This window comes from Falco naumanni, chromosome Z, assembly GCF_017639655.2.
Source record: "Falco naumanni isolate bFalNau1 chromosome Z, bFalNau1.pat, whole genome shotgun sequence".
In the NCBI taxonomy this organism is placed as follows: Eukaryota; Metazoa; Chordata; class Aves; order Falconiformes; family Falconidae; genus Falco; species Falco naumanni.
Genome location: NC_054080.1, coordinates 77,220,485 through 77,243,852, shown reverse-complemented (window position 1 = coordinate 77,243,852; position 23,368 = coordinate 77,220,485). Strand labels below are relative to the sequence as shown.

The window sequence follows — 23,368 nt, the reverse complement described above, 5'->3', positions numbered from 1 at the left end:
TTCATTCGACAGGTTCAAACCTTCTGCTTGAGTCATAGCATCCCTTTTAGACAACCTCTTAATCAAGATTTCACTTGATAGGTGCTCCACCCCTATTGCTAAACAAGATGTTCCAAAATAGTTATTTATCTTCACTATTTAAAAAATGCAGACTCAGTGCCTTATTTCCATTTTAGATTTGTCAAATGTCTGCTTCCATCCCGAAGAAATCATCAAGCTCTTTTTTTTTTTTTTTTCCCTGTATTAAACTAAACACATTATATTAGAAATTATTTTTAGACTATGGTCAGAAGACTGTATAACCTTATTTTTCACAAATTGTGACAACTTCTATCACTTTTTTAGACCTAGAATTATTCCTGTAGTTCTGAATAATTCTTAAAACCGATTTTTTGTAGAGAAATCACCAGAACTAAATGCAGGATTCCAATAAAGATCTTTCCCGAGCCATAGTCAGAGGTAATATCACCTTGCTACTTCCGGAAAGTATTCCCCAGAGACTGTACTGAGTCTTCAGACTTTGAGTATTTCAGCATAATCCTGAGAGCTCATGTATTTGGCTATTACCATGACACCCATATTTTTCTTAGGAGAACTGATTTCCAGTGAATATTTTCCCTTTTAATGAGTGACCCACTTGCTTTTTCTTGTGGGTAATTAGTTTTGCAACGGGTTAGATTAAAGTGAACACTCTTTGAGTCCAGTCTATGCAGTGACAGGTCGACATAACTGACTTCTGTCATTATTTACCACTTCACCATTCTTGTATGATTGGAAAATTTTACTAGTAATTACTTTAGACGTCTTCCAGGTAACATTAGAGGAAATGAATAGCACAAAGCTTTCAGCCCACTCCTGGAGGAGTCTACTAGAAACTCCTCAAGATTGTAAGTCACAATTTACAATGTTTCTGGTGGTCTATTGTCCCATTTTTAGGAAGTTTGATATGATTTTCTGTCAAGCACGGTTCTCTGAAATACTCTAGAAAAGTTTAGGCATACTTTATGAAAACTTACTTTATTAATCAAACTTGCAACTTCATGTAATCAGGTTATTTGATAGATAATATTTTCCATGAAACCATGATGATTGGTACTAATTGTACGCTTTTTAATTCATTGCCCTATCTTCTCCTATCAAAGTTTTCGTAATTTTACTTTTACTTATGGATGAAAGATTAAGTTTACCAGGCCATCTAGTTTACATCCTTAAAAAATAATAATAGATTTAGTTATTTTTGTCCCCTGGAACAATTTGAAGATTTTCTAATATTCCATAAATTTCTAATATTAACATTAATGCTTCAGCAAATTTCTAAGCCAATTCTTCAAATATTCTGAGGTTCCAATTATCTCATCCCACAGATGTGAAATACTTAATAGTCGTTGTTTAGCATAGTCGTCAGCTACTAGCTGTCCATACATTAAAAAAATTAGTTGGTGGGTGGATGGATGGATGGATGGGATGGATAACAGGAGAGACAGATCTCACTTGGACATGATTAAACATCAGTGGAAGGTTAAATATTCCAAAAAGTCATCCAAACCTATTAGATGCTGGAAAGCAGCTGAAGTGCTATGCCCTTGATCTGCAGACGTACTCCTTTATTGAGTATTCCAGTACCCATAAATCACCTTACAATACAATACCTTCCAATGCACACATATATTATAGAGCTACTTACATACAGATGGTATCCTGAAATTCTTTACAACACTAAAAAATTGCAAGACAGCAGCTAGTACATCGTGTAAAGAACATAGCAAGGTAAAGACCTTGCAAGGCAATTAAAGGAAAACCTCCATTCTCTGATAAGACTAATAAACATGGAGAAAGAGAAACTGGGCAGTCTCAGGAATGAAATGTACTTAAATAGCAGGGAAGTGCTCAGGGGTAGGTGGCCAGGTCCCAGTGGGGTAAGAAAAAAGGGAGCTCATCCCCAGCAGAGAAGACTCCTGTAATTTGAACACCCTATCATTGCCTTCCCAGCAGAAAATGACTCTCTGATGTTCCTAGATCTCACCCTTCACTGGTTAGTAACAAAAGTAAGGAATCTTGTGCTAAGAGAACATTTACATTAATAACCAATTATGTTAATAATTAATTATTTAATTACTAACTCAAACGCCTGGGGGAAGGCAAGAAGCAGGACCTCTGGTCTAACCAATCGCCAGTGCTTTCTGCAGCTTCCTACACCTTAGTAGTCTGACTATGAGGCCCCCTCTGACATCCTGGGTAGCAGCACTTTGGATGCAAGGGAAGCAAGGGGCATGGACTTCTCCTGCGCTAGTACCCAGCCCATGTGCATGCTGTTTCTTCTTTTTCACCACATGGGAATTTGCCTTCAACAGGCTGAGGCAGATCCTTGCTCTTCTGTTATTCTCATTTCCCTCTAATAAGATGAATATGGGTCAAATTACAAGAGGGAAAACTTCGGAAGAATGAGATTCTCTCCTTAACTAGTGACTTTCATACTGGAGGAACAAGAAGTGGCAGGAAAGGTTCCTTGTGGCAACCAGAGAAACACACTGATAGCCAGAATGAGAAAAATGTATCTCTGGCCTAAAAAAGCTAATAAGCACCAACGTCTATTTGTTTCTGTTGAGATCTCTTGCAAAGTGCATCCCTGAGATGGTAGTTTTGTGCAGCAAGCATCTGGAACATAGATCAGATAACTCTTCTTAGTTTTAAGAGAAGTTAAGTATTTGTTTCTTTGAGGTTACTCTTTTTCTTTCCATCACCTGAGAACAGCCTGATTACACAAATGGACCTGCTGTAGGACCATCTGCCCCCAGTTCAGAGTCTAGATCAAAAGCTTGCATCTGGACCTGTCATTCACTGCAGTCTTGACTTCTGATTTAGGGGATGCTCAGTGTAGCTACCAAGCATGGGGCTCCATCCAAAGGAAGGCTTCTACTGGAGAGGCAATATGATATTCCAACCCGGTAGCAGATCATCGGAGGGCTATTCTACACATTAACCGCCAATTCTCCTTGCAGCGTGCAAAGAGGAACAGAAAACTCAGAAAGGCCAGTTAGGGATCCATGGGAACCTAATGATGTGCTCATTCAGGACTCCACTTGGTGTACAAACTAATTCATGGCCATGCAGAGACACTACTCACTGTGAATAAAAAGTGTACAGTTGCAAAACAGTTTTCAAATGCACTCTGAGATAGATTGCTAATTCCCTTCTTTATCATGTCAGCTAATTAAAACAGAAAAACAGCCCTTGAGTAATATCAGTTACATAAAGCCATTGGTGATCATGCTGGTATCGTGAAAAGGGCATGAAGCTCCTTCAGTGTGCCCCACTAGCAAGACTTTCTGTGGAAGAAACAGGGAGAAACCAAAGCACCCTCCAAGATGCTACCAGTTTCTACCTGCTAGTCGTTTACACAGTCATGAAGGAAAAGGGCAGGCCAAGAGAAGTCATGGACTCCAGTGTCACAACCTTCCTGGAAGATGCTATGCAGTATCAGGAAGATTAGATGCCCTGAGCTGCAGTCCTAGCAGATTTCTTCATTCTTTGCTGCTTTGATATATCATTTATTAGAAGAGCCTTTTTACATAATCCCTTGGGCAAAAATAAAAATAAAATTAAAAAAAAAAAAAAAGAAAGAAAAAAAACCACAACAAAAAACAACATCCCCTCTATAAAATAGATTTATCACAGAATCCTGTCCTCCTACCAACCATCTTCAGACCAGAACATATATTTCTCTGATTATTAATTAACTGATGCACAGAAACAGCTTCAAGCTTTTTAACCTCTCCCTTTCTCTTTTGTCCTTCAAGAATGTAGATGACAATGCAGGGGTAGTGTTCAAAACACAGACAGCTTCTTGGACAACTGTAGTACTATCATCGTGCTTTGAGCCCTATAGTCATGGGCTCAAACATTAAAGGCATTCAGAAAGATCTGTTTGAGCCATTTTCCCAGTATATAAATTCTCTTCCTAGTCATGCATGTTTAAATATGGCATAGCACCTTTAACAGTACTGACACTGACGTGGAGAAACAAAGATGGTTCACTGCCAATAGCGCACATAACAACAACAACAGCGTCATATGATCTACCAGGACATATTTGACCTAAAAAGGCAAAGGAGTATGATATTGTTAGCACAGCTTGTCTGTCTGTCTATCTGCCTATCCTTTATCACTATGATATCTCAGCCCTCAGGATAACACATAGCTTTTCTTCCTTTTGGAGTCCATCCAAAAACCTTCAACAATATGAAATACAACTCCACATAAATAACAGAAAGGGGGACAGCTGAATGCACCAACAACTTCTGAGCGTATCAAGTCCCCTGAAACTATAATGCAAAATGAAGCTAGAGGAATTAGCTGCTATGTCCCTAGGACGTGCTCACAAGAAAAATGCACTATTGGCATTTTCCCTCCTCATTCTCTCTCCCCAGCCCTTGCACCCTAGATCCCCCCCTCCACCCTCAGCAGCCTGCCAGTGGAGATTTTTATATTACAGCAGCGGCTATCAGGATAAGGAAGGAGGAAAATCAAAATAATAAGCCAAACCTGGTCCAAACCTGTGGGCAACTAATACCAATAGCACCAGAGTATACAACTCCCGGCTTCATTTTCTGGTCTAAACAAAACATAGTGAGCAAAAAAAAAAAAAAAAATAGTACCATTTGTTAAAATGCTATATTATTTACAGCTTTCCACAGAATGGGGAAAAGGTCTTAGAATTCCATCTCTAAAGCAAAGTGATGATAAAAACTAGTGTAGCTTTGTGAGCTTATCTAAAGGCAAGCTTCCTGCAGAGGCAGAAATATGTCAGCATCCCAGCACCAGGGCTTATCGCCCAACTAAAGGTCTAGTCTTGGCAGAAGTAGATAAATAGTAGACTTCCATCATACTTGGCAGCATTTCTGGTAGGGTTTACATGCTTTAGAAGTTTGATTCAGCAACCAGCACCATTTTGAGGAGTGTCTCACCCAGGCACTAGCCAGGTAACATCTTACCTTGAGATATCAGTCCCACCTACAGATCCAGGTAAATCTCACAACAGAAGTACCTTGACTTAAGCCAGATGCCTGCCTTCGTTCCTGTCAGTGCTGGTCCCTGCTAAACAGCCAGTGGGACTTGGCTGATTTAGGCACAGCTAAGAGTGTCCTGAAAAAGGAGAGAGATCATGTCCATTGACTGTATTTGTTAGACCTCCACTGATTATTTTGGAACCCAAGGTGATTTGCTCCCAAGTGGATGTCTGTGTAGACACACTCTAGATGTGCACGTTTAGTCAGTAGGAGGTACACTGCAACAGAACCACTTACAAAAGTAGAAATCAAAGTTTTCAGGCCAGCTAGGTTCTGTAAAGACATCATATAAACAATTACCCAGCTGCAGCCAACTCAGCTTTGATATTTGGTAGCTGTGTATATATTAGTAAAGCAAACATACCTGGCACTTTACCCTAGCACTGGGGCCAGCTGGCAGAGAATAGCCCACACCCAAACTATTAAATTATCTTACCTTCCAGAATATAATGGCCACATCCAAGGTAACTACTGAAAACAGCCTCTGTTCTGTGCTAATACTCAGGTTCTGTCTAGGAATTGTTTGGTTAGGCAAAAGCCAAAACTATGTCAAGGACGTTTCTAAAAATTCAGTGGTGCAGATGACTGGGTTCCAGCTTGTCTGAACTTCCCTGGCACAGTTTTAGTTTACTGTTATAGATGTAGCTGATGGGTCTTACACAGGATTATTAGCAAGCCAGAGGTGATTTTAAAAATAATTGCCTTTTACTACATCCTATATTCAAAGATGTGAGGTAGCTAGACAGCAAATTTCAAGTTGATGCTCAAGTAAAGCATTTCCAAGGGAGCTTTCAGAAGTATTTAAAGACTGAATCAACTCAGGTGAAATCATGAGGTGTTTAGTTTGTTCCTTTGCTGATATCAGATCATAGGACCTTGTTGATTGATAGGTGATTCAACTAGTCAAATTTAAACTGGGGATATTACCAGGTGCTTACTGGCTAATAAGTGATCACAAAAGCAGATCCATTGCCAATGAACCCCAGTTCATTACCATAATTCTCCAGTTTTCTGTCTAGAGATTGATCACTGTCGTGAGGCTGGAGCAGCACCTTTGTGCACATGTTCAGAGCTGCAGTGTTGGTACCTCTTCATCCAGGTGGCTGGCAGGAAAACTGCATGGAAAGCCTGTTACTTGGAGCCTTGGCTTCAAGAAGAGAAGATGAAGAGGGATGCCTGTTTATTCCATGGACCTCCCTCTTAAATCCCTATCTGCCATACTCAGTAAACCTGTTATCTTACTTTGAGGTTAAGACATAGGTTTAATGATCTTTTATAAACTTTTGCTATTAGCCTAAGGCAGCTCTAATTCAAGAATGAGGAGGTGACCTTGCATGCAGGTGTATGCGTGCCTTTTTTAAATGCAAGCCACCCTATGTCATGTGTGAGACTTACTTTCAAGGAGGAACCAGACCAGGGAGGAGGTGCTGCTGAATGCAATCACAGTACAGCCCAAGGCTGTAAGCCATGCCTGGTGCTGCTGTCAGGAGCAGGTGTATACCTGGCAGCAAATGCTCAGCATTAGCTTTTTGAGGGGCTCTCAAACTGTCTCTTCATTTCAGCCTGTCTGTTGAGAGACACTAGGTTCCTAGGGTTGAGTTGTGCTGCCAGAGCTTCACAGGGGTGGGAAAACAGATGGCTTTGTCTGGAGTGCAGGCTAGTCTAGACTAGTCTTACCCAGGGTTTGTGCTCTGAAGTGTTGTTGGCACAACGGGACATTTCTGGCAAAGGTAGCAGAGGCAATTCTTATACAATGTGATGGCCCCCTGCCTCACTAATATCTCAGACCCATGGTCACTCCAACTGAAGTTGTATACAATCTGGGCAAACAAGGCCCTTTCCTGGACCTAACATATAAAACAAAAAGAAGGAAAAAAAAAAACCCCACAAACTTCACACCAAAACCCATCTCCAAAGATGAACGCATTAGATGCGTTGCATCCTGTGTGGTTCTGACCTACCTTGGCTATTTTGATCCCCAGAGAGCAAGTCTCCCATTGAGACAAAGAATGTAATTTCAGGTGGCCTGTAGATACAATATTCAGTCACTATAAGTGTTTCTACTGCTGGATGTGCTCCATGGCTGATTGGATGATTTGCTGGCAAGGTATGAAACTACTTATGAAAACAATGTTAGGGAAGCACTAGTGTTAATCTTTCTCAACTGCAGAGTCAACATAAAGTCTGCAGAAATTGCCAGTTAATAAAGCTTCTCATATTGCTTAAGTGGCCAACAATCAAACTATTCATGCCAATGAATACCATAATGAAGAACTTATTAAATTCACATTTTACTTATATTGCCATAATAAGGAAGTAGCAGTAGGTATATCAGATTCCCTTCATTGTGAACATTGGAAGAGAAAGGACAGGTTATGCTGGTGAGTGAAGGAGGGTCCAGAGATTTACTGCAGGCATGGTGGAGAGAAAAAGAGCAAGACAGAGTGCCTTGAGACCATGCATCACATCTGCTGACACCCAGCTCAAAGGTGACCCAAATCTTGTGTGTGCTGGTACTGTGGCACCAACATTAGGATCCCCATGCTTCACACAATCTTGTGTCCAAACTGGCACTCAGACCAGGCACTGCATCCAGGGACACTGTTCTGTAACAACCCCTCCTACCCTCCATCCACCATTGGCAACCATCCTCTCCTCACTCTCCTGCCCACCTACCCACTCTCCTACCTGCTCACTCACTCCTTCCCGCTGCCCTCTCCCTGTGTTCATTCTCAGTGGTCGTTGCATGTACGTGCCTTGGCCCCCTTCAGCTCATTAAGCCCCCTGCCTTGCCTCATGTTTTGACAGGTTTTGTGAGTTTTGACAATCCTGCCAGTGCCCAAGCTGCTATCCAGGCTATGAATGGCTTCCAGATTGGCATGAAGAGGCTGAAGGTGCAGCTCAAGAGGCCAAAGGATGCTAATCGTCCCTACTAAGGAGTTATGGGAACCACTGGATACAAAGCACTAGCACAGGTAACTGCATGGGGAAGGGGGTGTCAGCTATGGTTGTAGCCTCTCTTTGTGTTGTAGACCCTCAAAAAGATTCAGCTCTGCGGCTCTCTAGCTTCTGCCTTTTTCACTTAGGCCTCTGGCTAGAGCCACCCTGCACAGATATGCACCCACACATAAACCAGGAACCATTTGTGTGTGCGTCTCTTTAGAAAAAGAGGTGGAAGGATGCTTAACGAGGGATGAGCCAAGTCCCCCACCCCAGGGGCATCCTGCATCTCTAAGAAGTCTTCCTGGTCCCTAGAGGAGAGCCAGCAGCTGTCCTGATTCCCCTTGCTCAGCCAAAGAGAACGTTTCTGGTGGCTGAAGAAAATCTGCAATTAAGAGATGGGACTGGGCTGCAGGTTAATCCCAGGTGACTGGACTGGGACAGTGTTTGTCTCAATAGCTTTGTGTTGCAAATGTTTCAAAGCATTCTTCATTCTTCATGCGGTATGGTCTGTATCCAATTTCATCCCAGCATAATAACTCTATGTAAATATGTCTCCCTGACAACTAAATAACCCCTAATTTCTTTCTTTCCAAGCCCAGGAAGTTAATAGAAGGATCCATGCTCACTTCTTGCTCAGTTAGCGTTAGATCCTGTGTGTAGATAAAACCCAACCAAAGCCAAGGAAACTTTGCCTGAGTGAGGACCTAGACGAATGTGAACAAGGGTCTCGTTGTTAGACTCATGTACTTCGTGTTGTTGGAAAGGAGCCAGCTTGGTGCTCCAAGGGAACTTCAATACATGTAACAGTGTCAAAAACATCAGAAGCAGCAGCTTGTATTGTTGGAACCCCAGCCTATCACCAATAACAGAAATGGAGATGTTTCCAAAAACTGAAGTATTTTCTACCACTGGCTGGCTTTCCCATTAGATAACACAAATATAAAACCGTATGTATTTGTTACAGATGCAGAGGTGTCCCTGTTGTTAAAACTCTTTCACACCAGAGAATTCCCAATAAACCCAGCACCTGGGGTGGCCCTAAGCTGCAACAAGCAGTTTGCACTCCTGAATTAGAGACAGAGAGGTGGGTTAGGTGACCTTTCTAGGCCATTATAGCTGTAATGTTTAAGATCCAGTGATTTCGATTCAGGCTTTTTCTAACCCATCTAAGGTATAGGCAGGAAATCCCTACCTTCAACCTTCCCAAAGAACTATAAAGTGTTCTAATTTTTCATTGGTATCTCTAATACCTTTGAAAAATGTATTGTTCTGGTCTTCAGAGCAGTATCTTTTCTACCCGGAATTAAGGACTGGGATCAAAAGGTCTTAGAAAGAGGTGCTGCACTGAAGACAACATGAAGCAGATTAAGAAATCTTTCAAGTAAACCTATTAGGTGCATGTGCAAGATACAGCCTCCATAGTTTAGACCCTCCTTTATATGTGACTATATGAAGATAATTGTTGATGCATTTTCCCTCTTCAAATACCTCTTTTCTTTTCCTTGCTTATGACAAGGCCTCTTGGAAGCTTGAAACCAAAATATGTTTCCATATCCAAACGCTTTTTGCTTCATCACACTGGCTTTTTACTGCAGGTTTTTGTGGGGGAGAGTGGGAGATGCATGCATGCAATATTTTTAAGCAGGAACTGCCTTTGTTGGGGAGATTTTCAGTAATATCTGCAAAGGGATAGAGGAACACAGGTGTCTCCCTAGTCTGGCACTAAGCAATAGCTTTGTATCGTAGCACAGCTGTGATCACTGAGGATATGCTTGTTTCTTATGGACATGTAGGAAAGTGCAGGGCTGTAGACACTTGTGTTGTTAAAGAATCACTGCATAAGCCTACAGTGTTTTCATTATCATGGATCATTATGAAGTGCTCTGCCTCTACCCTTGCACTGTCAGGCTGATGTTGAGGTCTCAGCTTGTTTCCTACAAAAAGATTACTCAGTCAGTAGGACTGTTTTGTTGTTTGGGTGGTGGTTTGTTTTTTTTTCCTCAATGAATTATATAAAAAGGAATCAGTTGGTAAGATGGCAACAAAATTCTATATCTCTCTCTCAGAGCATTTTTTTTCTTTACTTTGCTTCTGAAAAGCAAGAGAACAGTCTTGAATTGTTGCCTCTAAATAGGAAGTCCTTTTGCCTTCCTGGCTTTTACTTCGATTTTAATGATCAGCTGTCCAGCAAAATCAGTTCAGTGGTTACTACCAGCTCACTTCCGTCCTCTGTTTATAGGAGCCTTTATCAGAGGTACAGACAGTCTTTATCAAAATGAAGCAAATACAGCTCAGAGGTCCTTGCTCTCTTACGGACTCCCATCTTGGTGAGCTCACTGCAGAAGCTGAAGAGGACCTGTCTTTTAGCAGGAGAGGATTATTCAGGGGAAAAAAAAGAAGAAAAAAAAAAAAAAAAAAGTTGTGTCTGTGTCTTTTTGCACCTAACAAAAAGAACTGACAAAGTACATGTGGCCCCAGGAGGACACTGAAGGAGTATGTCCCAGGGAAGAATCTGACTTAGCACAAGGAGTACCATGCTAGGTTAGTCTGGTGAGGAGACTTGGTGACAGCAAGGATACACAGAAGCTCATCAGGGCTTAGATCCAGCTCTTTCTTCAGCTCCTCTGCTTTCCAATGCTTAGAAAAATCCTTACTAGCACCCTAGAAGCAGATAGCAGGTTTTTCGTCATGACGGCCACAAGCCAGCTTCCCACCAGGGCTGTGCAGTAGGAGTTAGTACAGGGCTAAGCCCTCAGAAATAAGCCTTCGAGACTGGTCAGTTGTTGTTGGCTCAGTGTGGTGTTATTGTACCCCCATGTCTGGTTTGATGTGCAGTTTCCAGTCAGCCTCCAAAATACCACTGGGAATCTCTGACTTTCCCACTCAGTAGACAACATCATTGCTGCAACTAGAAGTTTCCTTAAAACACTAGGGTGCAAACAAGCTAGACACATGGGTATGGCACAGATAGCTATTGCAAAGCCGAAGAGCAGGCAGATCATGTTGACTGTCGGAAACTTAGTAACTCCTGTGTGGTTTTTATCTGGGTTTACTTTGGTTGCAATTCTTCAGGTTCCTTATTCCAATATGGAGCATGCTCATAACCGTATTGACATCAGGGCAATTACTCATGTGCTTCAAGACAATGCTCAAGAAACCTTTTAACTGGAATTTTGTTAAGGAAAAGATTTGTTTTATTGAACTTCTTTCCAAAAACAAGAAGCTGCCAACAAAAAACAAACAAGCAGCACCCAGTTTGATGTAGTCCACTAGTCTGTTTTTTCCTAACCAAGAAAGAAAGATCTTCACTCAGTTTTAATTCTGGCTGCACAGGGCAGGGTTTAACTTCTAAATCTGTTTTTTTGGGACACAAGAAATCTAGGCCACAGTGATTTTAAGTCCTTTGTTTTCCTTGCAAGTGCTCTAAAGTTGCTGTCAAACACTGAAAGGGTCTCTGTGATATGACAGATAAGCCCACAAGCTGCAGCAAGCAAAGCCATGAAGAATTTGGATGGCAAAATGTTTCCAAAATGGCTGTCTTTACTATCTTTTTTTTTCCCCCCCTCCTTTGTAATTAAACTAGTGGTTTCAGCAAAAAAAGAAACAGGCAGGTGCAGGGAGGAAACAAAAGTAAGAGAGGAGGATCATTTGAGGCAACTCTGCCAAAATCACTATAATCAGTATATTACAATCCCCCCTCTGGAATAGAAAGCAAGGATTTGGAGCCACTTCTTGTATCTTTCAAGATAGTAAATGTACAAAATAATCAAGCAAAAAAGACCCTGAAATCCACAGCTCCCTTGGGTAACCATTCCTAGGAGCCCTTGGGTACGCTGTGATATGGCAAAGTTGCAGGTAGACCCTGCAGTGCCTGTGGGTGCATGTGAGCTGGCTGCATGGCCAGCACCATGGAGGAATGCTAGACAGGCAGAAAGGTGACCTCCTCTGATCCTCCCCATGGAGGCAGAAGTAATCAGCATGATTCCAGCCCTCCACACTGGGTGTTGAAGTGAGTTCCCCATTGCTCTGTTCATGCTAAGTCAGTAGTAGTCATGATAGGACAATATAGCCTAGCAAACCCCATAATTCACAGCTCTTCCAGTTTTAGGGACTTAACAGAGCAGCACAGAAGCGTCTAGCTGGTAGATCAATAGAAGACATTGCACAGAAGAGCAGTGAAAACCCTGTCAGTTCGCCCTTTGGGGCTTCATTGCAGTGACTGATCATTACCAGTGTCTTATTTACCCCTTGCTGAAATTTTATTTAAAGCTAAAGGTAGACAGACATTTTAGTGGGACTAACCTGGAGCACTAACTGGCATCAAACTGAGTGAGACAAACTGAGTGAGGCAAAAGTATAGAGTAGCTCCAAAGAGTAGTGGCAAAACATTAAAAGAATGCATTGTCCAGGCAATCTGCTTCTCCAAAATGCTGGGGGAAATAACATAAGCCAAAGCATGAATATGAAAAAAAAAAAGATGTTCAGGTCCTCCTTCACAGCTTCTTGAACATGTGCAATGTGTTGTTTATTGTAGAAGGTGTGAGATGCTTGTTTTTGCAGCAGGCTGGAGTAGGTGATAATGTTTCCCAGAGGAAATGTCTTTTGGAAAACTAAATTTTCCTTTTTTCTGTGCTCTGATAAGAGAAAAAAAACCCAAACCACCTAATTTTAAAGTAAGCAGACATTATCATCCAAAAATAAAACAAACAAGCAAAATTCTAAATGCCCATAAACAAAAAGAAGTGAATGGAAAATTTCTGGCTGTCTTATCATTTCAGATCACTTCAATACAAAGTCTAATGAAAGTGTATTTTTCACTGAATTTTTGGTTACTTATGCCTCTCAGGCTTGTATTACCTTCAATGAGAGGATATTCTGCAGTTGCATTTATCTCACTGTTGTCTATTAGGATGCTCATCTTGAGATTCGGAGTAAACATCCTTTATCAGAATCTAATCCCATTTCTTGTAGTTATGCCTCCTGCAATCATGCTAACCAATTCCTCTTACTCCTGCACAGATTAGTGTTGTTTCCCTCCTTTAGTCATCACTTAGATCATGCAGGACTTGCTTACATTATGGAAATTTGCACTAGTATAATTACATCAAAACAGTACTCCAGTGCAAGCTTTAATGTGAGTGAATAAAGCGAGAACAGAATCAGCACAGCTTCATTTGGGAAAGTCTGTTTAGGTGTTGGAAAAACATTGGCTCAGCCAATATTTTTTTCTTTTCTTCAGATTAATTTTGCCTTTAATTTCCACTGATGACTGTGATTAAAGATCGCTCTCTGTGTTTTTAACCCAAACTTTGCGCTCCTGTGCTCATACATGAGAATGGAAGTGAGTGTTACTGGGGGAGGGTGAAACAGAAAGAGTGAAGGGGTTTGCAAAACTGACAAGGAAACCCATTTCTTTTCTGGCTGATAATTTTTAACCTGGCTGCCAATTTAAATTACTAATAACTTTATTATGGTAAAATTCTCATGCCTGTTCTATAAAGTTTTGATACGAAAGCATGCAAAATCCCATTTGCTAATTATTGTGGTTATTCTAAGATTGGCACACAATATAATGCACTGATGGAAAACGACAATAATTAATTACTGCATTTACTCCAAAATTACAATCAGTAATTACTGCTCTGAGACTGAATTCCATTCAGCAATATTTGGAACTTGTTCTTCCTCAAAGCAGGGCAGCTTTTTAGTATTGCTGTGTTTGCATCTAAATGAGTCCATGTAGGTCACTAACAGATCCGTGCTATTTGTCATGGGAGTGAGAAAGCAGCACAATGCAATACCATAAAGCTTTCCTTCTCTTCAGAGCATGAATTCTTCATTAAAAGCCATGTTCCCATTTTTTTTAAATGTTAGATAATGCAATTATTTCAGAGTTAAATAATAGATATGAAAGCAGCCTCCCATTTCTCATCCCACTGTGATGCTGTTGGTCCTGATGCTCTAAAGTAAACTTTTGAAGGCTTGTGAGAACTTCTGCCAATGACTCAGCCAGCAAAGATCCTGCTGAGTTGTCCCTACTATGAAAAGACCAGGAGCTTAGTATGGTTGTGCCACCTTCAAAGGTTTCCAACAGCAAAAGCCCCAGAGCCCCAGAGCTGACTGGAGGTGGTAGTGTCATATTCATCCACTTAACCAACAAGATTATTGTGGGATCACATAGGGACCATGCCATGCAAAGTACCTGAGTAAGTTAGATTTAGATCCCTTCTGAGGTAAATGGTGCGAGCTCTGAGTCAGTTAATGGGCAGCTGCAGTAACCCGAAAACAGTAGCCTCTGAAGGAACCTTTTTATGAGGTTCATCCAGCACAGAGGCTTGCTGGGCCAGTGCACAAGGGACTGCCACTTGAAGAAAAGCTGGGAAATGTTAAGAAAAGGAATGGGTAGATGTTTCAAGCAGCAGTCAGTTGAAATGAGAGCCAAAGACATGGAAAAACACAGGAGACACCCTTAGCCAAAATGTTTGTTCCAGCAGCAGCAAACACTGGCAGAATCAATCCTTTACTAAACAAAATAGGCACAAAGAGAATGAGAGAGGGGAAAGACCCACAATAAAAGAGGCTTGTGAAAATCCAGGATGAGGTTTAAAAATAAGTGTGGTCATTTTCCTACAGGACCTTCAAATAAGTGACAAATCAGCAAAACCTTTTGATACTGGGGAGAGCAGCACCCACTAATGAGTAGATGGGAAAGAAGCGCGTTATCAATTTGCACATGCAAGTACTTGGGGAGAGAGCAAAGGACAAGTGGTGTATGAGACCATAAAGGTCTAGGACTTCAGACAAGAGAAGTTTTTCTTAGACAGCCCTGTGCTTCATATGCTTGAAGGCTGATAGGTCTGTCTCTGGTGTGTTTAGGAAAAGAAAACATCAGCATTGTGAACGCGCTTTTTTTTGTCCAGATAAAGATGATACGGACAGTGTAGGCCAAAGGCAGAGCACAGCCCTCTGGCCCTAAGGAAAATGAATTAGCAGAGAAAGTTAATGTAGGAAATGGAAACACTCAGTAAAGTCAAAGTTACAAGTCAGCTCCAACACATAGTTCACAGGACTCAGGTCACTTGTGTAGCATTGATCAGTAAGCTGAAAATGATCTGATCTTTTTGCCACTGACCTTTGAGAGCTACTTCAGAACCATGAATTGAAGCTGTATGGGGTAGTGTTTGGCAGTTACACTGTAGGTATAAAGAAAAGGGAGGCTAAAAAACTCCATGAAATTTACTCTGCAGGGGAAAACTGCTATATGAGTTGGCAAGAATCTTAATAAGGGGTTGCACAGCGCTCCATCAATGTGAGCACCTTAAATTGATGTTCTTATGGTTTGGAAGGCATATACAATCAGCTGCACTAGAACACAGTTTCTCATTCCCACAGTTATACCCAGTGATATATCAAATGCAATTATTGCATATTTGAATAATTCATGGGTACAGTAACTTTGGCCAGATACAAGTGAATATCAAAACTCTGGTCCCTGAAGTGCTTGATTCAGCTGTAGCAGCGAATTGAAGTTTTACAGTGCAAACACTGTTTCTTAGGTGTCTTTCGTCCTGCCTGTGACTGCAGTTAGAGAAAAGACAGTTTTTATTTCAAATTGTTCATTTTTCCACTTAGCTGAGCTTCATCCAGCCTTTTTGAAATATTGGGTAGAAGGCTGAGCTGGAGGGGAAAGGAGAACAGCAGTCAAGTCATTTCCCAAGCAAGAAGCACAGTAAATGAAAACTCAGTGCTGTGCCTGGAAAGGTGCTAACCACAGCCATGATCAGGCAACATTCTCTGGCGGCGTCAATCACCAGCTCCTCTGAAGTCAGTGAAGAGACACTGATTTATGACAGCCAAGGATTCAGGCCCACTGTTACTTATTTAACGCTAAATGTTCTCCTAGCAGAGATGTTTCAGTTACTCACAATTCTAGAGGGAGATGCAATGCCACTGTTCTGGCCACTCTGGTTTCTTTAGAGCAGAGAAACTAGGGAATGAACATGTCTATCTCCAAACACAACCCTATGGCTTATTCTTAAAACCCCTTTGTACAACAATGACTTACAAATAGAAGAAATCCTCTTGCATCCCTGGAAAGCTGTAGTTGCACACTCTTTAGAAAGCAGACTCCTCCTGTTACTGGGAGATATATTGTCCCTCCCTGCCTCTTCAGGTTTTCCCTTTTCCTGTGTAGGGCTGATCCAGCAGCTGGTCCATCTGAAGCACCCATTCCATGCAAAGCAGGATAACTCTTTAAGATCCCCACAGCAACAAGATGCCTACCTTTGCAATTCCTGGCTATATGAGGCCCTTGAAACCAACAGACGTCCTTTGGTTGGTTTGGGTGTGCTGTGGACCAGGGCCCTGGTTGTCATGGTAGAGTGCGGTAATACAATATCTATCTTAAAAAGCAGATTGTTCCAAAAGAAAATAGGTTTTCATTATCTTTATTTCTAAGGATTTGGAAATTAATTAGGCCATGAAATCCGTGGGCCATGCAGTCAGCTACAGATTTGTCTTTGCTGGATAAGATTCTTTTTTTCTCTTTTGAAGCATCTCCACTCATCAGCAGAGGTTGCATCCCATCTCCTGTGACACATGACAAATGAATGCTTTCCATGCTCTTTATTTTCCTCTGTGCATTCTCCTTTCATGACATATTGCTCCACCATAGTAGGCTGGGCACTGGAAAGGGAGCCAGGCAGCAGCCCAACAACTGCTTTAGGAAACTGGGCTCTTACATGTCAATTCTTAAGAGATTTGGTGCCTTCAGAGGGGCTGTATTTAAAGGTTTTCTGTCTTCTGCTTTTAGCTTACCAGGGCATTATTTGGTACGGAGAGTACAGACCTTATTAGACAAAATCCCATCAGGAATCTGATAGGTCTTTTTCCTTTTCCTCATGAAGACCAATGTAATGGAATGTAGAGAAAGGTGTACAGATCCTGATCAGAAGCAAAGGATTACCTCGCTCCTGGAGAAGTGTTCCTGAACTTAAACCTGAACGTAGGAATTAACTTCTCATTAGACAGCTTTGTTGAGGAGCATGCTGAAGGGCTATTAGCAGAGGCACACGGGCTGGCACCATGGTTGGCTTTGGGGTCTTTTTCAGCACAGCCCCGCTTCCTGACAGTCTTGTCTTCTGGTACTTACCAGTGATTCCTGGAAGTAACTCCAGGGTGCTGCTTAGGATTATAATGAAAACCATTTCTTCCTGCAGAAATTGTCTAGAAAGAGTTGTTCTGAGGATCACAGATAGCTGGAGAAGCGCTGTGCCTGCCTTTCACCTGGGAAAAAAAAAAAAAAAAAAGGCTTTAACGGAGCGATGATGATTTCTGCCAGCTAAAGACTTGTTGTGGGATTTGGTCACTTGCACTTAGGGAGCAGAAATCTTCTGCCTTTTCTCTTCTGATCTTTCAAATTGCCTCTGTAATTTTTCCCCAAGTTATGTGTGCTCAGTGTGTTCTGTCGATGTGAGAAGTGGTAATGTCACTTTGCTAGGAGTTTTATGGTTCACAGAAGGTAGGATTTGTATTGAGATAGACAGATAGATGGATGTCTGGTGCCTGAACACAACATATTACAGAGATTGACCCAAAATTTTCAACACTAAAATCCCAAACGATAGACTGAGGGGGATCTCTGTCTGGGAGATTTCAAATGGATTTTATCTCTTTTCTCTGATTAATACTAGCCTTTAAAAGCATATCATCCTTGTCCCTTTGCCCAAATAATTGGAGAAGATCAGAGCAAAGAAGGATCAATAGCACATAAGTAGTCTACATTTTCTCAGGTGTCAGTGTAAAGGAGGTCAGACATGGCACATTGGGAAGGGAAGAATACAGTTAGGGGGGTCTGTTCCGCATTCAGATAAGGACTGTTCGTTGTGACAAAGAAGGTGAATCCTGTTGCCCATGCAGCTGATAAACACAGGGAAGGTAGCAGTGATGCTCACATCCCACTGACAAGCCAGTCCCAGAGCTGCACTGAGATCTGGGCTCTCTCTGTATGTGAGGGGGCAATGGGAAGGAGCAGAAGTGCCAGGTGATGGGAGCGGCAGGGACACCACCCTGCCTGCGGAGCCCAGAGCTGCCTCCTAATGAACGCGAGCGGCTGGTCGCAACTGGAGGCAAGCTGTACCCATTTGTTTGTGCTCCTTGGAGTGGCGGGGATCCACTCTCCATCAGAATAATCCAATTGAACAAAATGATTCATATTAGCAGGCACATCTGTCTGAGGCCAGAGCAGAACCCTGGTGTTAGTTTAATAAATGGCGTTCATTAAACTCAGCTGAAAATATAATCTGGAGAGACTGATGGGGTGAACAGAGCAAAGAATAAGCAAAAGGAGCTGGCAATTATCAGATGTCATTTGTTCTTCTGGTACCATGGAATTGGAGCTTGTTTGCTGAAATCTTAATTTCATTTTGCTGAGGCAGAATCCATCAGAGAAGCTTATGCCGCAGCTATGATTCCTGTTTGTCAGACTTTAGCAGGGAATGGGGCATTTTTCTTTTACCCTTTTCTACTAGAGCACTGAAGGAGCACAGAGCCCAGCAGAAAGCCCATGGACAGCAATGATGGAGGGAGCAGCCTTGCCTTTGCCACGAAAAGACTGCTGGGTAAAGGTCCCTGTGCTACAGTGCAGAGAGCATGTGCAGCGCCTTAGGGCAGGGACCCTTAATATTTCAAATACAGCAGTTGTAGATATTCCTAGATCCTCTGCCACTTTTCCTGCATAGCAAGGGGGTTTATAAACACTCCTCATTTGGCTTCAGGATCATTTTACACTCTATAGGTGCCAGTGGAAAAGACTACAAGGGCTGGAATCTTCTTGACGGCCAGCTCAGGGAAACTCCTAGCAGCTGTGCACGGATGGCCACCCAAGGCAGCTCAGCAGCATTTTGTGGTGCATAGGCACTAAGATGCTCTAAGCAACTCACAAGTTCATAGCTTGGCTCTGATGTTCCCTGGGTCCATCCTTCGGGCACAGCTTACACCCCGTTCCCAGCTTGGCCAGTTGCTTGCCATTAGCATTCCTGTCCATAAGGCTTCACGCAAAACACTGAATCCAGGGGGCTTGCTCTGAGGAGGAGACCTGCCTCTCCCGTTCCCTGCTGAGCAGAGACAAGCTTCTTGGGCCTGACTTAACAGCAATTTATAGTCAGCACTTGAAGATTGGCTGGACTACCTGTTTTTTGTGAGTTGCTTTGGTTTTGTTTAGTTTTAACTTATCCCTACAGGTATTCAAATGGTCTTTGGTGTGTTCCAGAGGAAGGCAAGACAGGCTTTTATATTTATAGACTTGCCAGGGCAGCGCTTAAGTCCCAACCAGTCAGAAAAAGTCAAAAGAATAATGGAGGAGAAAGGAAACCTTGACCTCATAAGCTTTCAGTGTTGATTAGTTTGGTGGTGTCAGGAACCTTTTCTTGTTAAGGGCAGACTAGCTGTGAAATTATTTTTTTCCCCTTCTCTTTAATCTGTCTCCTGTACTCCCATGGGGAAGGAGGAGCCAGTACCTGCCTTCCTGGAGTTCTGCTGCAGAGGAAGCAAGTGAATGGACTTGCACACAAGAAGGAAGGGGTTGGGTTTTTCCTTTCAGAGACTCGTCTTCTCGATGTGCCCTTTGGCAAGAGGCTGAGCACCTTCAATTTGCCTTGAAATCATGTAAGCATCAGTTGCAGACATGAGATGCTCTGGAGATCGTCGAGGTTGTTCTTGCCCTAGAGGGTGCAGGAGAGGGAGAGTTGCAGAGCTGGGCAGTGTATCTTTGATATTTGCCATGGACTCCACCATCACTAGCAGGCTTCATTCACAGCCATGGAAGTGGGTGAGACATACACTCAATCCCACCACCATTCCTTACTCAGGTAAATCACTAGCCCTTAGGTACAGGGAGGAGCATAAAAAGCTTAGCATGAGCCTGTCATTTGTACAAGACTGGTGGGAAACTTGCTGAACTCACTGCAGAGCAGAAAGCCTCATCTGACACCTTACTGATGGCCCATGTGAAATGAGTTTTCACATCGCACCTCAATTCCTCCCAAACACATCTTGATAACACACAAGCCCTGGTTGCTACCCAGGTTGGCAAGTGCATTTGAGAGCTGAGGACTAGAAGAGCGAAGAGAGGTGAGAAGCTATTGAACCCTTGGGAACAGCCTCTCTAGGCACACTGGCCAGTGAAAGTTCTCACTGCCAAATCCTGTTCATGGTTACTTTACACAATGCCTTTGTCATGTTGATACTAAAAGCGTATAAAAAACAAATTTAAACCAATCAGCTTTTGTTATATAGATTACAGTCTTAGAAATAATGAGTATAGGTCTTAGTCCTTTCTGAAATTCTTTGAGGTCCTTTGATAAAATTTCAGAACCTCAGATGACTGCAGTACTTTTCTACAATCTCAAACCAATGACACCACAAATATTAGCATTAGGGAATGAAATTATGGGGCTAGGATATGAGGCTGGAACATCAGACAGCCCTCTACAGCTTGTAGTTGTAGCCACACCAACTTTCAGCTGCAGCAAGATCAGCTGGCAGGGTTTCCTTTTCCAGATGCTCGGTGTCTCCCCCACCACCTCACTTCTGCCAGTTGAATGGCTCATATGATAGCTTGCTGCCATGTTTAAAGTCAGCTAGACCAGCAATGACCTGCTGTCTCAGTCATATAAGGTGAACAGGTTGATTTAGAATAAAATGGGTTACAAAGCCAAGTTCAGCAGCAGAGCTGAAGGGGTCCAGCCTTGGGGTTCAGCTCTGGGGCATCAGGATATAGTAGCGCTCCCAGCCAGCACAGCTGCAGGCACAAGGGGACAGACTTCATAAGCACAGGCTCTCTGAGGTGACAGTGAGCCAGAAACCCAAAGGACTCAGACTGATCAGACTCCACTGGATGCAAATGGAATTTGGGGTTTACTTTCAATACTTTTTCTGAAGTACATTGAAGTAATCTTATGAACCAGTCATCATGGGAATGAAGAAATCAACATACTGGGTTTTAGTGCTTTCAAAAAAAAAAAAAAAAAGTTTTGTTTTGGATTTCTTTTTAAATTCTCAGACAATAAGATTTGATTATTTTTTAAGCCACCATGTTTGACTGATCACCTGCATTTTCTACCAAGAAAGGCTTTGAACAAAAATGTAATCCAGCTCTAAATTAGAACCATATAAATACCTCAGCTATAGCAGTGAAATGAGTCACTTATGTAAGTCACATACATCAGTGTTTTCAGAATCAAATTCTGAGATGCTAAAATTTGCCAAGAGCTGTGAATTCTTCAGATGGAAACTGCTCCAGCTCTGTGGAGGAATTCTTGTCTTAATCTGTCTCAAACTCAGAAAGAGTTATCATCTTCTTAGCAAGAGTATCTTCTTTCAGAAACATCATACAGAACGTGGCTTCAGGAAGGTGGGGGTTTTAACAAAAAAATTAATAACATTTAATAATTAATAGAACTGTGTAAGCTTATTGAGTCATCCCAGGCTTTAATCAATTTGAAATATTTGGGGCACCAATTTCCACCTTACTGCTCCTCACTGGAGGTACATTAGAGTTTTAGTGCAATTAAAACGAAGCAGGAAATATTTTTAGCTAATTGCACTGTGCACCTTGAAGGTAATTTGAACCTGCAGGCAAAAAAAATAAAATATCAGAAGGAGTAATTGAGTGTTGCAAGCTGGGAATATGTGTTCCTGGCTGCATTCTGATTTAGAGGGGTATGGAATGTAGGTGAGGTTGAACAGGCTTGGCAGAAGAAGGGTGAAGTCTCACCCCTGGGGAACGGTCTGGTTATGTAGCACAGGCAAGCAGACCCACAAGTGCAAGGCTTCGCATGGGAGATACTGCAAGGTCTGACATGCAGGGTGATAATGAGTGTGGATGAGTGCTTGGTGCACATGAGAAGTCTTGCATGATCGTGGGGCACAGGGTGTCCCTGCCACCCCATCTACAGCCAGGCCTGGTGGCTCCCAAGTCCAGCCCTGCCTCCTGCCACTGGCACCAGAGCAGTCCTGGGGGAGTTGCTGTGGACCCGTGGCCGGGATTTTATCTGGGAGGAAAGCTGGGGTCTCTTCCTTTCCTGGACACAGCCTCACACAAGCAGTACCCCAACAACTTCTTCCTGCTCCCATTGAGCAATTACAGACCAAACTCCTCAAGCCCAGCCTGGCAGAGAGCTGTGGGCTGTCATGTCTCATGGCAGAGGCTTGAGCCTCAGGTAGGGTGTACCAGGCAACCTGCTTGGAGGTCACAGGCAGCATAACCCTCCTTGCTGAGACCCATGAGCTGGGCTTTGGGCTTCATCAGGGGTCCTGAGATCATCCTAGTCTGGTGAGGAAAAGGAAAGGGGGAATGAGCATAGCATCCCTATCTAACCCTCAGCAACAAGAACAGGAGAGTGAAGCATCATGTTCATCAGCATTTTGATAAGCTCTAGTCAACCTACGAAGGGAAAAAAGCAGAACCAGCAGAGACTGGGCACAGAGGCTCACTTACATCTTCCCAATTAGACTTGGTTCTCAACCATGTACATTTTTTTAATTAAACTGTTGGTACAGTGCTCAGGAGACAGCAGACTCCTTGAGGCCCCCTTGTAATAAAGAACCTTTCATTATGTGCAGAAAGGTAGCTACCACACAGCTTAATTTCCTCTCCCGCCTAATGTTCACCAGCAGCAAAAGCAGGAGTGAGCACTCTGTATGAGGCAGAACAAAAGTTCCTTCGGGCACAGAACTCACTGAGCTGGCCATTGGGAGCAGAAGAGGCTACAGGCTTTGATGGAAAAGTAGCCCAACAATATAATTTGACCTTTACCATCACTGCTCCCTGCTTCCCAAAATGACCTGAATTTATGGCTCTGACCTTTGCCTGCAAAGCCCTTGCTTAGTAAAGCAAGCTGAGGGAGGAATAGAGAGCCATGGCTATGTTTGCATGAGCAAGTAAATTCTGGATGCTGCTGAGGAGGGCAACCAGGGCTGTGACCGCTCGGCCCTTGCCCACTGTTCCCTGCTGCAGCCCCTGTGCCAGGCAGACCGGAGCTCCCTCTCAACCAGCCCACCCTGCATCCCTGCCCTGTCCCACCCCAGCCCAGCTCTTCTGTGTGCTGCACACCTCCACATCTCTTCCAGGGTGCCTCCACCACCCTGCGATCCCCATCATGCTACGACCACCTCTCCTGCCCCGGCCTGGGGACAGCATAAGAAAAGGCAAAGCCACACAGGGGAACCAGTGACATTTTCTGACCATCCAGGCTGGCTTCTCCAGGAGCGGCTGCTCCAGTGTGGTGCTTTTTCATCTGCTGCTTGAGACTAATGACTCTAGAAAAATAGATAAATCAGAGGTGACATAGCTATTGCTG

General features: G+C 42.8%; 1 protein-coding gene across 11 annotated transcripts in view; it reads left to right on the top strand.

Annotated features, from left to right (window-relative positions):
- CELF4 (CUGBP Elav-like family member 4) overlaps positions 1-23,368 on the top strand; it is a 721,304-nt gene that overhangs the window by 688,583 nt on the left and 9,353 nt on the right. For all 11 annotated transcript variants that reach the window (XM_040580543.1, XM_040580547.1, XM_040580545.1 and 8 more), the window contains exon 12: positions 7,875-8,041. In XM_040580543.1, coding sequence (XP_040436477.1) covers positions 7,875-8,002 — 128 coding nt within the window. In that variant the 3' untranslated portion in view covers positions 8,003-8,041. The remainder of the gene's footprint in view (positions 1-7,874; positions 8,042-23,368) is intronic.